General features: G+C 38.5%; 1 protein-coding gene across 2 annotated transcripts; it reads left to right on the plus strand.

The window, feature by feature from the left end:
* Nucleotides 1–893: 893 nt before the first annotated feature.
* Nucleotides 894–13,206, plus strand: tfap2b (transcription factor AP-2 beta). Of its 2 annotated transcripts, none has more exons than XM_056269364.1 (7): nt 894–1,124; nt 3,379–3,831; nt 5,210–5,267; nt 7,153–7,372; nt 7,649–7,767; nt 8,340–8,481; nt 12,398–13,206. In XM_056269364.1, the coding sequence occupies exons 1-7, from the start codon at nt 1,044–1,046 to the stop codon at nt 12,696–12,698; spliced, it is 1,374 nt and encodes a 457-aa protein (XP_056125339.1). In that variant the 5' UTR covers nt 894–1,043; the 3' UTR covers nt 12,699–13,206. The 2 variants fall into 2 exon arrangements, with proteins under 2 accessions (XP_056125339.1, XP_056125340.1); XM_056269365.1 differs by lacking the exon at nt 894–1,124 and adding an exon at nt 2,500–3,008.
* Nucleotides 13,207–16,887: the final 3,681 nt, after the last annotated feature.

Raw genomic sequence — 16,887 nt, forward strand, 5'->3', positions numbered from 1 at the left:
CTCAACCCGAAGCGTTGTTTTTGTTGTCTAGTATTAGTTTGACAGTGACCAGCAGGGGGCGCACTGGACCTTCACCGAGGCATCTGAAGGCCTATATCAGAGGCAGCTGTGGACATCTGACCTCGCTCCCTTCATGCCATTGGCTTTGAGGTAATGTTTGCTTACAGCACTGACAGTAATCTGAGTTGTAGCGAAACACTGATCAATCAAAAGCCTCTGATTTCTCTTATTCAGTGAATAAACAGTTGGTTATCCTTCTATCTTCAATTGAGAGTTTACCAACCTGTCATTTCCTTTTTCAACTGTTTATATAGCCTATATAGGGGTGGATTCAGGTTGATTGGGACACTTTTTGCCATTGAGATGACTGGAGAAAAGTGTCCCAATCAACCTGAATTCACTCCTGTGCATGACTTCTAAAACTATATATCAAAACTACACAGTAAAAAATTAGATGATCAATAAGTTATGACTTTTACATTGCTTTGACACTAAAATAAGTTAAGCAAATTTCAACCGGATTTCAACTTTTTTTAATAAGATATACAGGATTTAATTCATTTTTTGAAGTCAACAATGTAATTTAAGTTGAAATAACTTAAAGATCCAAGTTGATTGTAGGCTACTTAAAATGTAAGGCGGCAACTTTTTTTTTACAATGTAGAGAACTATTGATTATTTGAGGTTAACATACTTGTGGTTTAATACTTTTTCTTCTGTTTCCATGAAATCCCACGTTCACACGTTGACTCGGTCCTGTAAAATGGCAGACTGCAGCGTTTGTTAAACGTTCATTTCATTTGCAGTTGATGATGGAGCTGGAGTCTCAGCGAATCCCCCCGCAGCAGCTTTACATGCAACCCAATGTCAACACACTTAACATTAGACATTCACTGTATCAACTGCGCTACAGCACGAGCACACACGCAGAGGAACAGGGAAAGGGAATCGGTGATGTTTCTATGAGCTTTACGTTTTCAGTGAGTGAGTGAGAGAGAGAAAGAGAGGGAGAGAGAGAGTTGAGATCTTCACTCTTCACATGAATGCACTCGTTATACAGGGATCAGCGCGCGAACATGCTGTGGAAACTGGTGGAAAATGTCAAGTATGAAGATATATACGAGGTAAAGAGACGATATTACAAACTGCATCCGCATCTGTGTTTTTTCACTGTATGGTTTATTTATATAACGACAAAAGTTACGTTGCATTTGGTCGTGATTTGATTTTTTTCCTAAAATATTTGTCTTTTTTTTTATATGGGGTTTATGATGGTTATTACAATAATGAAGAAAATCAAATGATAAAGGTTTAATTAAAAAAAATATAAGCTATATAAAAGATATTGATAGGCCTATATATTTATATAGGCCTATTTAATATAAAAACAGTTTGTCATATTTTACTTCGGTCTTTTCTATAATTCTTGAATGCATTTTTACCATTTTATTATGTAGTAACTTTTAGCAGGTTACTATATTTTCTTAAAAAATATTTTTAATTTGTTTTCTGGAGAGTTTTTAATATTATAACCCAATAAGCCACGTAAATGATAGCCTTAGAAATTTGTTAAAAATAAAACAGATAGGCTTCTGTAACTGCTTTTTTTTTTAATTGAGGCACGGTTTGAAACATTTGTATTGTTTTTATGTATTGAATTAGATATTTTAAGCATTTAAGTATTAGCATAAAAACAAAAATTATTATGCACTGAAATTTTTTGTTGAGAATCGCATCCAGAAAAGGAGAGGACGCAGAGTCACGCGTGGGAGTCCCGTGGATTCCCCTGAATGGTCTCGAGCTCGTGGGAGAGACTCGTGGTGGTTTTAGGAAAAGCCTCGCGGGATGCCGACCCAGAGAGTCACACATGGCTTTTCTCTCACAGTCACCGTCACGCGCGTAATTAAACACTTCGACCCCAGTCCGTGAAATCGACCATTATACGAGCTGTTTAATGGGGCTCCATTAGTGGGGGACTTTATACTGTCACCCGGTGCAAAAAGTACATTTTTTAAACCTGCCTCTGTTTTGTTTTTTTACTTCAACCATTTTTTTGTTCAACCAAATTGGTTAGGTTGCCTAAACCCCGATGATGCATCGAAAGTGCTTTATCATATTAGTGCAGTGCTGTTACCGTGTTAATGTTTTAGTGTGTGTCAAGGACCTGGGCCTGCTTAAACACTCATGCATGTGTTGTGATGTGAAACTATTGAGTATGGAATAATAAGAGCATAATTTGGCTAGTTATGGTGAAAGCTGTAAAAGACTGTTTCCCCCAAATTAAGATTTTTTTCAAGAGGTAAACTGACATGGCTTCTTTTTATAAACTCAAGGAAGTGTCTGATGGTTCTTACTATTGTGAGTTTGGGATGGTAAGTGTCAGAATAGCTATAGTTGATGTTATAATGCATATAAAGTATGTGAGTATCTAGTGCTTGTGAATGAGGCCTCAGTCCATCTGCCCTGTTCAAAGCAGCTGATTCCGGAGATTCGTTTGTTCTGGCTGGAGATAAATGGACTCTGCACACACAACAATAACAGAAAAGACAACAATAGCAAAAGAAAGAGGTCTAGACCCGTGCATACCGGACCTCAAACAGAGAGGGGAATAAAACAGAGCACGAGTGTTTCCTCCTCCTGAATGAACGTCACTTACAGCAGCAGCGCCTTCACGCTCCGCTGCTCTCCACTGCTTTAAGTATTCCCGCAATATTAGAGGAGTCATGAATAACAATTATTCTGAGGAGGTGTAGCGAGTGAACGGACGGAGCACTGCGCACTCTGGATCGGGAACAGAACAGCACAACTGAGACCTGGAGCAACAGGGTTCCTATACGAGAAGTCATTTGAGCTGAAAAAACAAGTTTTTGTTCCGTGTGTGGTCATGAGGAGTTGAGAAAGGAGCGCGTTTCTTCAGGCGAGCGTGTATCGTACTGTCGCGTGTCCTTCTGCTCTCCGCGAGCTCGCGCTTTTCCGCACAGATGTTAGTGCACACGTATTCCTCCACGGTGAGTCTGGGAACACCAACTATAGCTACTTTATTGTTGCGTTGTAAAACGCACTGTGGGAAAGGCGACGTGTAGTTACCTGTTTAATTAGGCTATGCCTTTGCCCCTTTTTTTTATTTATTTTTTTGATGTTTTGAGAAGTTATAGCTACAGTCGGAAAATACTCATATTTTAAAAGCTTATAGGCTACTTTATAGGATCGCTACGGACGCCCATATAGTGCTAAATATCCTTTCGATAGGCTATTGTTGGATCCGGTCCAGAAGCCTAACATCCATAAAAGTTTATTTTATTCCTCAAATAGAACATTAAAACAAATGTTTGCATAGATTCGCATGTAACCGTGTTTATATTCTCTTCCCGTTTGAAGGACCGCCATGATGGGGTACCGAGCCACAGTTCCAGACTGTCCCAGCTGGGTTCGGTCTCTCAGGGTCCGTACTCCAGCGCTCCGCCGCTCTCACACACACCGTCCTCGGACTTCCAACCACCGTACTTTCCCCCGCCGTACCAGCCGCTGCCGTATCACCAGAGTCAGGATCCGTACTCGCACGTCAGTGACCCGTACTCTCTGAACGCTCTCCACCAGCCCCAGCAGCACCCGTGGGGCTCCCGTCAGCGGCAGGACGTGGGCACGGAGAGCGGAGCTTTACTCCCGCAGCCTCGAGCCTCTTTACCGCAGCTCTCGGGTCTGGACCCCCGGCGGGACTACTCGACCGTGCGCCGACCGGACGTGCTGCTTCACTCCGCACATCACGGGCTCGAGGGCATGGGAGACGGGCTGTCCCTTCACGGCCTGGCGCACGGCATGGAGGATGTGCAGGTTGGTTATGATTTATGAGTTTTGGCTTGGACAACAACCTCTTTTTTGAGGATACACTGTAAAAAAAACTGTTTTGATCCTTTGTTATCACAATTTTTTTTTGTCAAATCAATTTAGATAATTTATGTGGTTCAGATAACATAATTTTTGAGTTTCTGTTGATTAAACCAATCTCCATTGTATTAACTCGTTTTTTAAATTTCAATGTAGGCCAACTTACAATTTTAAGTTAAACCAACAATATTTTTTTACAGTGTAGAAATTGCACAGAGACGTGGAATAAATCATTTGTAATATATTTTTCTTTTGCAGTTAAGATGAGCTAGTCATTTTATTTAACGAATTAATTTAGTTTAGATTTTTTTTCCCATACTGTTTTAAATAGTCGCAGAACAGCTCTACTATGACAACTCTGTAGCCTATATTTTCAGGGTGTTTTCTGACCTGTTGACATTTTATGGCTAAATATTTTAACAGATTGAATTATTTCCTGAACAATATCCTATTAATAAAAGGAGTCCAAACTATCGTATAGGCTATAGCAGTGGAGCTTAATATTTTAAATACCCTAAAGGCATGCTTGTTATTCAATAATTTGTTGTCGTGGTAAACACATTTTCATTTGTTATTTGTACGTGATAAATAATATTTAAAAGGAAGAAAACTTGCGTTACCTAAAAATAATTGTTGCAATGGAATGAAAACATTACAAACAACAAATATGTTAAGGCTTCTTCTGGGTTCACTTTTCTAACCATCTGTTTTTTGATCAATATATTTCTCTGCACACATCATGTCTAATTTCGTCAATTGACAAGTTTCTGGGTAATATACATTTTTAGACAAGGCCTGTCCCCGTTCAGTTGACTGGATAATGACTGTCTGACTCTCTTCCCAAAATAATTATAAAACTGTCATCTGACTTTTTTTTTCTTTCTTTTTTTTTTTTGACAAAGGAAGATTTTGTTTAGAATTTATTATTTTGTTTAAATTAAATCCAGATTAGTTTACGTTTCCTGACGAAGGCAGGACCATTAATAAAACCCATTTAGAAAGCTTAAATGGAAAGTGTTTATTCTGGACAAATAAGTGAAAACAATGGGAAAAATGAGACCTAAACTTTTTTTTTAAAAGCAAAATTTCAATTGCTTATGTTCGCTATTTGGATCCGAGTTTTTTTTCTTTTCTTTTTTTTCCTTTTTTTTTCTGAAATGTAGGCCTATTTCTATTTATATATTTTTGGCAATGTCTCTGGTCCAATTCACTTTAATTTTCTAAACTAAACAAAATGTCAATGTCCTGAAGTTATCTGAATTTTATAATTGGTTGTGGCTTTTGTTCAAACGTTAAATGCTTTCACATTATGATGTATTTTTAGGCTTTGGAGGACGCAAACGGCGGGATGAACATCCTGGATCAGTCAGTCATTAAAAAAGGTAAATGAGAAAATAGCTGGGAGAATTATGTCAGTAGCCTATTTACGCTAATGTGATACTTTTATATTTTCAATTATCAACAGCACCGTTTTGGAAAACGATCTGATATAAATAATGGATTTAGGGCAAAAAGTCATTTCAGGTGAACACACCTTAGCACACCCTTTTACGCATGCGCTGAACCACATCTGGTATTCAAATGATGTCACCTGGCTGTTATCTTAACTTTGGACACCCAGTCAAAGCAAGTGGAATTGGAGGCCATTAAATAGGCCTATTATTTTAAAATCACATAGGCTAGTATACTGTTAGGATCGTTGAAGGCGTAAGTTCTTATCAGCTGTCTCTTTTATTTTATTCATATAGGCCTATTATTAACATAGAGGGCAAATTTCAGATTGATGTATGCCTATACATTTTTCTTGGACAAAAATCGGAAAAGATGACTGTGTAAAATCGACATTTCAGCACCACTTTGTTGACATAATTTCTCCACGGAGGTTTTGACATATTTACTCTGAGATAAGGCGTTCATGCAGTCATAAGAGCTCCAGCAACACTCCCTGGGCTCGTGTTAATATGTGTCCGTTATGAAGGACGTTTGCCGGTAATTTAGTTAACGGAACACGGGCCTCCCAGAAGAGAAGGCCTTTAAGTGGGCGCTGTGATGGATGGTTTTCTGAGCACAGATCTCGTGAGCTCGTTTACAGCTCGTTTTCTCTATTATCCCCTGTAGAGATCTCCGCGGGCACGCGCGCTCGTTACCCCATTAGCGCTTAAGTAGACGTCCTTTGACGGTCAGCGTGTGAGAGTGTGTTTTTGGGGGGTGAAAAATAAGTGGTTAATGTTATTAGCTTGTGTCAATCACCAGTCGATAATACAACAAATGAGCGTAGTGTTGAAATGCCAATGTGAAAACAAAAGCAGATAGAAAGTGTGACTGAATTGGGAAATAAATGAATCTCTACCACATTGAATAGCCTAGCCTACTATTATTGCTAACCGCACAAACTGGACCATGGAATCCACATTCCTTTTCAATATAACACCATTGATGATAGCTGGCAACATGCTTAGATAACGTCATTAATTGAATAATAACAATTGACCCTTTCCACATTTCCGGGTTTCAGAGAAGCGGAAGTCGTCATAGCTGGGTAAACTTATATAGAGACTATGAGAGACTAGCTACATTAAATATATATTTCGTGTTCCCATTTGCTCAAAAAACAAAAGAAAAACTCTACAATAGTGTTTACACAATTAACTTTCAAAAGAGGGAAAATAGAGATAGATTAGTCACTCCCACAGCCGCCTATTAAACACCCTCACAGCCTTAACTAATTTTTTTTGATGTGATGCAAAGGTAGGCTATGTAATACAAAGTAGGATATAGTGTTATAAATGTAGGCTATAGTGTTATAAATGTAGGCTACATAAAAAAGCAAAAAAAAAAAAAAAACATTTATGATAGCCTAGGCCACTGATGACCCATAAAACGTCCATAAAAAATGCTCCATAAACTGCAGGCTTTCCGTGCTTCTTTGAATTTCTAGACAATTCTGGCTTGCTTTCTATTGAACGTGGAATAAACGTATGAAAACAGGAGCACGCGCTGTCAGCTCCGGGCGCGTGCGGGGTGACCCAGGCCAGCCGAGGGCTCGAGCTCACGGCGCTTTCATGTGCCAAGATTTTACATTACATAATATTCTCACAGGCTGTCTGTAGTCTAGACATTGTTTTAAAATAGTATCTATTGTTTTATCGCTGGGGTCATTTTGTGAAGCAAGTATACACAGCTAGAGTAAAGCGGCCATCATTAGTTAAATGTGAGTAGCCTATAGGTCTATTATAGCTCAATTTTCTGTTTGATTCTCTCTCACAGTTCCAGTTCCTCACAAGAGCGTCGCTTCTCTGATGATGAACAAAGACGGTCTGATCGGCGGGATCTCCGTGAACGCGAATGAGGTTTTCTGCTCGGTTCCCGGACGCCTGTCGCTTCTCAGCTCCACATCCAAATATAAAGTGACTGTTGGCGAGGTCCAACGACGCCTCTCTCCGCCAGAGTGCCTGAACGCTTCTTTGCTTGGCGGGGTTTTGCGGAGGTGAGAACATCATATCCCCCACAATCCAAAAGCAGTGTAGAGATCAATGCCATTAAAGACAAAAAAAAAAAAAAAATTGTTATAGGCCTATTAAAAATCTTACATTTAATTTGAAACTCAAACATCAAATTTTCTGACATAGCGTTTTTGTTGTTGTTGTTGTTTTGAGAGAGAGAAATAGTTTAAAAAAAGATAGGGCCTATCTAGTTTTGAATTATACATTTTCATGCTGTCAATCCGTAATGAAACATATCTAATTATCCATTTTCTGATCAGAGCGAAGTCGAAAAATGGCGGTAGATCTCTGAGGGAAAAGCTGGAGAAAATCGGCTTGAATTTGCCCGCGGGGAGACGCAAAGCAGCGAATGTCACTTTACTGACGTCTCTAGTAGAAGGTAAAGCAGGACATCTGATTCTGATTCCAATGTTCACGGATTCCTTTCTTCATATCCTCGATTTTTTTCTATGTGTTTGGGAGTTTAGCCTCATCAAATAATCACCAATTCCAATGGAAAACTATTTCTTTTTTTAATCGGAACGTTGTGTTTAATCGTCCATCTTGAATCCATTTTGAATAGGCTACAATTTAAACCTAAATGAAAATTTGGACATACGAATGAACCACTATCATGATGCAAAATGCAATTTTATTGCTTTGAGAGTTTCTATAATCTGCTTTTCTTATCTTGCTTAGCCTAATACAGCGCAAATAGTTAGCTAACAAATGGAAAAGCACTAAAACGAAATTTTACCCAGTATAGCTTATTTCATATAATTATTGTTGTGAGTGACTGTCTTATTAATGCTGCAACACAATTTTTCATTTGGTTAATCTCTCCCTCCAGTTGAGTTCAACTGCAGCTAGGCTGCTGCGGCTGTAGGCTAATTTATTAAAATAGTTTATGCGAAAATGTGCAGTATCCCAGTAATTCCCTTTTACTAGATTGTATTTATTTTTCATTTCCAGGAGAAGCTGTTCATTTGGCTCGGGACTTTGGCTACATTTGTGAAACTGAATTTCCTACAAAGGCCGTGTCTGAATATCTGAACAGACAACACACAGATCCAAACGAACTGCACTCGAGGAAGAACATGCTGCTCGCCACAAAGTACGTAGTATACGTGTCACAACGTGTTTGTTGCATGCTTAAGTGATATTTATCCATTCGTTGCCTTCACTGGAAGCTGGGAATCGCTTGAGCAAATGTGTAGCCACATTTAGAGGTGAACGCGGAATCCATCACGGATTGCTGGGGAGTGTGTCGTTTTGATGGCTGTCCGCTTAGTGCCTGGTGCGTTTTGACACGTTTAGCTGGTTTCTAATGAGGCAGTTCAGGCCCAGCAGAAACACGCGTCTCTTATCCATCTTAGCCTGGCACCGAGCTAGAAACTCATTATATTTAAGTGAAATGTTTCAAGTCTTAAAGTGCCAGCTTTCCCCTTGAAGTTTTGCCTAAGGTCATCCCTCCTCCCTCGCCTCTCCTTTCACAGTCTGTCTGTCAAAGTCCCGTCAGTCAGCCCGCGCCCGCGCCCCCGCCCCCTGCACGCGCCTCGGGCACTTCGCGCGCTGCGCTCTCCCGACTGGACAACAAGACTGTTTGTGGTTCTGAGACGTGAAAGCGAATGTGGGTCAAAATCTGACAAGCCCAGACAACTGCAGATGCCGCAGCAGGGCTCTGCAACACTGCCAGTTGGAGGCATTTGAACTGTTTGTCACAAATGACCTTTTAGAGATTGAAGTGTGATCGTTCGCTTGGATTCTTACGTTACACCTCCATGCATTATTATTATAATATGAATAGATTACACAAGTACGTTTGGGTAGCCTTAGCCTACATGCTGTTAAACCCATAAGAATTTAATATGCATTCATGTTTCGTCATGCATTTTTTCAAAATATTTACAATGCATCAATTGTAAATTACTTCAACGCTGCAAGTGTTAAAGAGCAGAAAATATGAATGATCTTGCTGATAGCCTAATATTACTATAGGATCATACTTTGGTCACAATACGCACAAGATCCATATTTAAACTGTAAGCTGGAATGTGGAGGTCAAATGTTGAAAGGTCATTGTATGTCAGGCCATCTGGGCACATGCTAAAAGTTAGCCTGAATTTTTTCCACTATATGATTCCCCAAAGCAAGAAAGGCATGAATATTTAGTGCACTACCTCTTTCGGGAAGTGAAACACGCTGAGAACGGCATATTCCGCGGTAATGACAGATAAAGACACACTCCCAGTAGACTGGAAGTTAAATTGATGGCTTTATTCTAATTTATAGGCTTTGCTCTCAGAAGCAGAAATATGCAGACTTTGCTCTGAGGATGTAAAGTTCTGTATCTCTTTTCTTATATGGACACTGAACTCTGGAGAGTTTCATTAAAAGTACACTTTTTGTTTAAAAAATAAAAAAATATATATTTTGCAGAAATATTTTTGGACACTTTTTGGTCACAATGTGATTGGGGGATGAGAAATAGGTATTTTACCCATGATTCCCAGGGACACAACAGAGCTACTGAACCTGTCAGAGCACCTGTTTTCCTAAGTGTTTTCTATTACTCAGAATGAGATAATTAGGAATGTCTTGAACAATCACATCATGATTATACAAGACATTATACACAGTAAAAAAAAAAAAATGCTAGCTTGCTGCCTTAAATTAAGTACAATCAACTTGGATGTTTAAGTCATTTCAACTTAAATTGCAATAAACTGAATTTAAAAAATAGTTTAATCTTGTATAATAAAATTTAAAACGTATTAAATTTAATTTAAACTCATTAAAACTTATTTTGATGAGTTAAAGCAATATAAAAACATGTCACTTATTGAACTTTGTTATTTTACAGTGCTATTGTAATCTGTTTTACTGTTTGATCAGTGAGAGTCTGACATATTGAAAGTTTTCAATAATTATTTTCTAATTCTATCTATTTCATCATAAATGTCCAAATGCTAAAGTCACAGTGCTGGTAATTTATGGATGAGGGTTTTCAGAGTTATAATGTGGCTTTGATATTATGTATGAGGTTCTCCTTTATAATCAATGTTTCACACAAAGTTAAAAGAATATGTAGATTTATATATAAAGAAATAAGTAGGAATATCCATGGCAGTAAGTTGACAGCTTCTGTTGTGGGCTTTTTAACGGAATCAGGGTTGGCGTCTGTTCCATTTGACTGTTTAATTCAACTTATGACTTAAATTCATTTCTTGAAAAATGTATGCTGTTATCCATGAGCGAGCAGGTCGCTTTTCCTTAACTGATACAGAAGATCAAGCACAAACCTTCTGATATGTTCTGATAAATGTGAATAAAGAATTTGTCATGCTTGATGTGCCAGGAAAAATGACATGACATTCTCTGATTGGATCACAACTGTGTGTAAGGAATTGGATAGGAAACAGTTAATACTAGTGCAACCATGATTGATCCTCAAACTCACCTGACTAGTCTTGCTATAGGCAGAGCATGTCTAGACCCCACGCTGTCCCATTAGCTAAATGTTGTGCATTTATTGGCATTTTAGGTCGAGATTATTTCAGAATAAGAAATGCAGTTCCTCTAGTGACCTTGCAGACACTCAACATGAGACAAGCAACAATACATATAATGAACATATCATACAAAAAAATTTAACAGACAGACAGCATACATGAAATTTAGTGCATTATTAAAATCTTTAAAGGAGCATTTGGCTATACACTCTTAAAAATAAAGGTTCTTTACTGGCATCGATGGTTCCTAGGGAACCTTTAACATCCGTGGAACCTTTCCATTCCACAAAAGGTTCTTTTGATTATTAAATGTTCTTCTCACTAAGAAAACAATTCTTTTAAGAACTGTTGACAAAGGTTCTTTGGGGAACAAAAAAAAAAGGTTCTTCTACGGCTTTGCTTAGAAAAACATTTGGAACCTTTTTGTGCACACTTAGAAACAAATATTTAATATATAAAATATATAGAAATGTCTCAAATGATTGCATAACACTTTCATGTTTAATGGGTCATTTATTTATTTTCTATATAGTGATAAAATGTTTATGAGCTGTTTTATTGAAAAATGAATTAAAACAAAATAAAGATGACAGAACCTTTCCTTCTAGAGTGAACAGAATAAGAAAGTTCATCCAGTGACCTTACAGACACTCCACATGAGACAAGCAACAATAAACACAACAATACCCACAATACACTCTTAAAAATAATGGTTCCCAAAAAGGGGTTTCACATTGACCCCACAGAAGAACCATTTTTGGTTCCCTAAAGAACCTTTCATTCAACAGTTCTTAAAAATAACCTTTTTATTCCTTAACATTTTAATAATTCAAAGAAAATGTTCCACTATAGAAGGACCTTTTGTGAAATGGAAAAGTTCCATGGATGTTAAGTTCTGCATGGAACCATAAATGCTAATAAAGAAGCTTTATTTTAACAGTATATAGTACCAAAAAGTTATCAGACAGCATATGAATTTAGTGCATTATTGCATTGTTGAAAGGAGCATAATATTTTTTTCCACTGTGAGAAGTAATTATTGCTCATAAGTGTATTTCACTTCAAATTAGCCTCTAATTCTTCATTTATAGTATTGAATAAACTCTCTGGCCGCCACCTCCGGCAAGATTTCCTCGTAATTAAACACAAATTGTCTCTCTTGTGGAAATTTCTGTGCTACAACAAAGCGTCATGCTATACGGTCCAGTCCATCACTGATGTTACATCCATAGTATGATCACGACAAAGATTCACCGCATTCTGACAAACCATGAAAAACACATATACTCTGCATAATCGCAGCAATTCTTTACAAATTAAGTTCTCGGTCTGATTTTTCATAAACAGATTATAAGCCAAATTTGAAAACTTCAACACATTCTTTATAACACCTTGGGGGAATATTCAGAATAGCTCGTCTATGGAAATGCAAGAAAGAGAAATGAACTGTAGAGCAATTTTGGTTGTGTTTCTTTGGATGGTCTGTGATTTGAATCGTCTCTCTCCCTCTCTTCTCAGGCAGTTGTGTAAGGAGTTCACGGACCTGTTGGCTCAGGATCGCACTCCATTAGGAAACTCTCGGCCTTCGCCCATCCTGGAGCCAGGAATCCAGAGCTGCCTGTCACACTTTAGCTTCATCACGCACGGGTTTGGTTCTCCAGCCATCTGCGCCGCCCTCACGGCTTTGCAGAATTACCTGACTGAAGCCCTTAAAGGCCTCGACAAGATGTTCCTGAACAACCCCACTTCCAACCGACACACATCTGTAGACGGACCCGGCTCCAAAGGCGGAGAGAAAGAGGAAAAACACAGGAAATGAACTGTGGAAATACGATATCAAGGAGGCGGAGTCATTGGAGATGTTCAGAGATTCTATAAACTCTAGTTTTATGACATTGCGTTTTACATTCTGGGTTGAAGGTGGAGATTGGACAAGAGATCACGGGAAAACGAAAGGAACGATACGATACAAGAGACTGGAGGACATGAGTCTGCCGTGACACGTTCACCATCTTCATCTCATTGGTGTGCGAGTGTGAACATATTCAAGGAGTGTTTGTGAGTGTGTGTTTTTGTGTATAAACGTTTGACATTTTACATGATGTTAGACGCAGGCTGTCCTTTACACACATGCTCATGAATCTGATACCTGATATTTGAGTGTTCATCCGTGTAATGGCCAGCACATGAGAGGACAGGTTTGCTTGAGACATTGGTGGAGACACTTTTAGCTACTATATTTAATTATACTTATTATACAAAATTATTGGTGCACAGTTCTGCAATATTAAACACATTCCATTCAGCCTTCGCCAAGATTACAGTAAAACAAAAGTGGTTGTTAAGTGAAACATTTGCTCCATTGCTTGAAAGAGAGACAAATTATTCAAATCTAGGAGATTTTATTGCATTTATTGCAATGAAATAGTGTTAGCCAAAAAGAGGCTGTAAATGTGCTACAATAAAGCATCATGCTAGTTACGTTACAGTCCATCACTGATATTACATCCATAGTATGATCTATGACAAAGATTCACATATACGTTATAATCACAGCAATTCATTACAAATGAAGTTCTCAGACTGATTATTCATATAAAGATACCAAAACTCTGAGATTTAACATATTCTTTCAAACACCTCGGGCAATATTCAGAATAGCTTGTCTACAAAAATGCAAGAAAGAAATGAACATGAGAGCAATTTTGTATTTTTTGGTTGTATTTCTTTGTATTTGAAACTGCTCTTGCTAGTGCTATGGCCATTGGGTTGTGAGGACATTTTCAGCAGGTTACTTTTAACATGGCAATCATCTTAGCTGACCAAATGACATTTCATCTGTTGCTTATGTATTTTTTTTTTAAATGTATACTAACATTTACACAGACTTAAATCAACATAGACAAAGAAAACTCATTTTATGGCCTAAATATGGATTATTTGTTTTACAACCCTACATCAGCTGAATGGAAGCTTGCTTTGACCGTGGTGTTGACAGTGTCAACAAAAAAAAAAAAGACTTTTGAAAACAGACTTAAAAAGGGTCTGCATAAAACTGAGGAAAGGACAGGTGACCGCGCGTGCTGGGACACGGCCACGCGCAGTTTTTACGCGCTCACCTCAACCGGCGTGGGCGCGCACTTTCTCAGTCCCGCAAGCTGGATTATAGCCTGTCTGTCAAAGTTAATATTTGGTTTACTGTGCGAAGAAGGCTCTTTTATTTATGTTTGTATATATTTATTTATGCTTAATTTAATGGGCGTATGTACATAGGAATAGACTGGGTCGTCTATCTGTGACTGTCTCTGTGCGTGGGTGGACGCTTGTTTTAGATAGCATCTTGTATTTTTTGTTTCATAGATACGGTGTTATGTGGTGAAGGCTAGAAGTTGGTTCTTGTCTAGTGATTTTCATTTACCTCGAAATAAGAATAAAACGTGTGTTTTATTGTAGGTGTTGCAGTGTGGTTGGTTAACCCCTTGTGTTCTTGTTTCATGCATACACGTTTATGTGACATGCAGTTTAAATGAACAAAAACGTTTATTAAAGTAGTTTTAATAAAAAAGTGCCTACATCCATAATAACTATTAAATATCAGATGAATAACACGGAGCCCTATCATTATTAATCATTTTATTTGCATAAAATAACATTTTTAGACAAAGTAGGCCTATAGCTGTCAGGCAACAGTATGGAATTTTACAAGATTGGATTTGCAAAGGATAGGCTATATTTTATTTCAGAAAAAAACAACAATATCATTAGTTTTTTTATAATTATTAATTATAGCCTATACAGATTTTAGAAAATAAATTATTTAATCATAAACCTCCAAGTATGTTTCACCCAAAGCATAGCCTATATAAATGTTTTCTTTAAACTGTTCCTAGGATATTTATTTTGTTAATAGTTCACTAACAGAAGTAAGGGAGGTAATAGGCCTACTATGAGAAATAAATAAGCTGCATTCAATTAAATGTCAGTGCTGTCAGTTGTATTCACAATATTAGGTCAGAATATGACTTTAAACGTTTGTTTATAGCCTAACCATAAACGGATCAGCTAAAGATTGAAGGGGCTATTTGTAAAAAAAAATATTAAAACGCAAAAATCGGTCATTAAAAGACCTTTAGGCTAAATTTATTGTGAATATTATTCTTATATAAACATCTCGTAATATTTTCATCATCAAACACTGACTTATAGCCTAATGCAATCAGCAGAACGGAAATCAACAAGAATCGTAAATGTAAAACGGAAATGAGAATTCTGATTTTGCTTCCTGTCTCGTTTTAATGCAAGCAAAGAATGCCCAAATTCATCGAAAACAATTCCTTGAAGGCGTGTGTCCGCGGTCGTGGCAGTAAAGTGAACTCATATCCCGGCCGCAGGTCAGACCCCGCGCGCATCAGCTCGCGCTGGTGTATTTAATGCGGAGGAGCGCGTGGCCCGCGGGTTCCGTCGCGTGACTCGTCATGCGTGAAGTATTGTGACCCAGGTGCAGCACCCGCATGTCCGCGAGCGACGTGGATCTCGACGAGATTCAGAGATTTCTCTTCAGCAGAAAAAAAGACTAGCCTCCCTCTTACCCACGGGACCTGAAACAACACAAGCCGAGATCTTTCATCCTTCCCTCGAACTCGGTTCTCATTACCTCTAAAAGAAGGGGGGAAAAAACAATAGGCTACAACAAAAGCCCATAAGACCAAACCCATAGGCCTATCTAATATCACTGATTTGTATAGCCTACTCAATAATGACTTTAAACAATAACTGTTTTTTTTTTAATCATATAGGCCATCTAAATTCAGTAGATGTTTTTCCCAGAGCATAAAAAATAAAATGTGCATCAACAAAATGCCCAATGGGCTATAATACCAATAGCCCACAGAAAAGCTCCCTGATTGTATCAAACAACTGACACAATTTTGAGCTCTTTTATCCAAAGTTGTAACCAAACATTCATGATTGGTTGAAGCCATATATAGGCTAAGTTGAAAATCGGTCATTAAAAATCCATTTATCCTTCATGATCAAAAGAGGGAAAGGTAAAACACAATGGCATGAATACAATGCCAAAACATAAAATATCGATTGCTTGATAGACCTCAGGCCTGGTCACTAAAATGGATCTGAAGAGGAACATGCTATTGCGTCCTAAGACTAAAGGTTATTTTTTTTCTGTCTATTTTTCATCATCTTATTTTTTCGGGATGAGAGGAGGAAGAAGAGCTTTGTCTGAGCTTTCAGGTCCCCGTGCTCGCTGTCACGCAATGGACTGTAAAAATGGTTTATCCAGACACGCGCCGGGCGCGCGTAATTCCTGCTCGAGGCGTGATGACCGCAGGCAGCGCGAGCCTAACTGATCAACCTGGATATTTCATTATTCATTAATTTACTGTTTAACAAATCCCGCTCGCTCATTATCACGGGAGCGGCTGGCAAGATCCGACCGTTCGGCGGCAGTTGGTGTCAGGCGTGGAGAATTGGCCCATTTGATCCTGAGCTGTTTTTTTCTCTCTCTGTGTATTATTATTATTATAGGCTATTCAACATCCCGAAACAGCTCGAGATCGTCATGAATAATAAGCAGCGCGCGAGCTTGTCAAAGCCCGTTGAGCGTGACACAGCCTGTGGAAAAAATCGAGGCGTTTTTAATATTAACCCCCACTTCAGTCACTATTTGGAAAAGACAAAACAACACGCTGATAAACTAACGGAAATATGCGATTATAGGGCAACGACACGCGTCCGCAGTGGACGAGAAGGACATCAAAAGCAAAGTGTCTCATCAGGCAGTTAAAAGGTTCTGTAAGCGATTATTTTGAATAGCAAACACATGCTCCTCTACCTGAGATAGCACACTGACATATTAAGTGTCCTGAGATATCAAATCTGCCTCAGGGAGCGGCCCGCCTTTTTAGCCAATCAGAAAACTTTAGCCAATCATAAACGCGCTGTATCTGTCAATCATTTTGCGCGCCTTCGTGAGTGAGGAGTCGGGACCC

The sequence above is a fragment of the Rhinichthys klamathensis genome, unplaced genomic scaffold, assembly GCF_029890125.1.
Source record: "Rhinichthys klamathensis goyatoka isolate OS25496 unplaced genomic scaffold, OSU_Roscu_1.1 h1tg000281l_1, whole genome shotgun sequence".
Lineage (NCBI taxonomy): Eukaryota > Metazoa > Chordata > Actinopteri > Cypriniformes > Leuciscidae > Rhinichthys > Rhinichthys klamathensis.

What these genes read in the sequence shown, in the direction of transcription:
- tfap2b (XM_056269364.1), top strand. Translation starts at nt 1,044, where the DNA reads ATGCACTCGTTATACAGGGATCAGCGCGCGAACATGCTGTGGAAACTG. An exon ending in TCAGTCAGTCATTAAAAAAG is followed by an intron (nt 5,268 to 7,152) that starts GTAAATGAGAAA and finishes TCTCTCTCACAG; the next exon opens with TTCCAGTTCCTCACAAGAGC. An exon ending in AACATGCTGCTCGCCACAAA is followed by an intron (nt 8,482 to 12,397) that starts GTACGTAGTATA and finishes CTCTCTTCTCAG; the next exon opens with GCAGTTGTGTAAGGAGTTCA.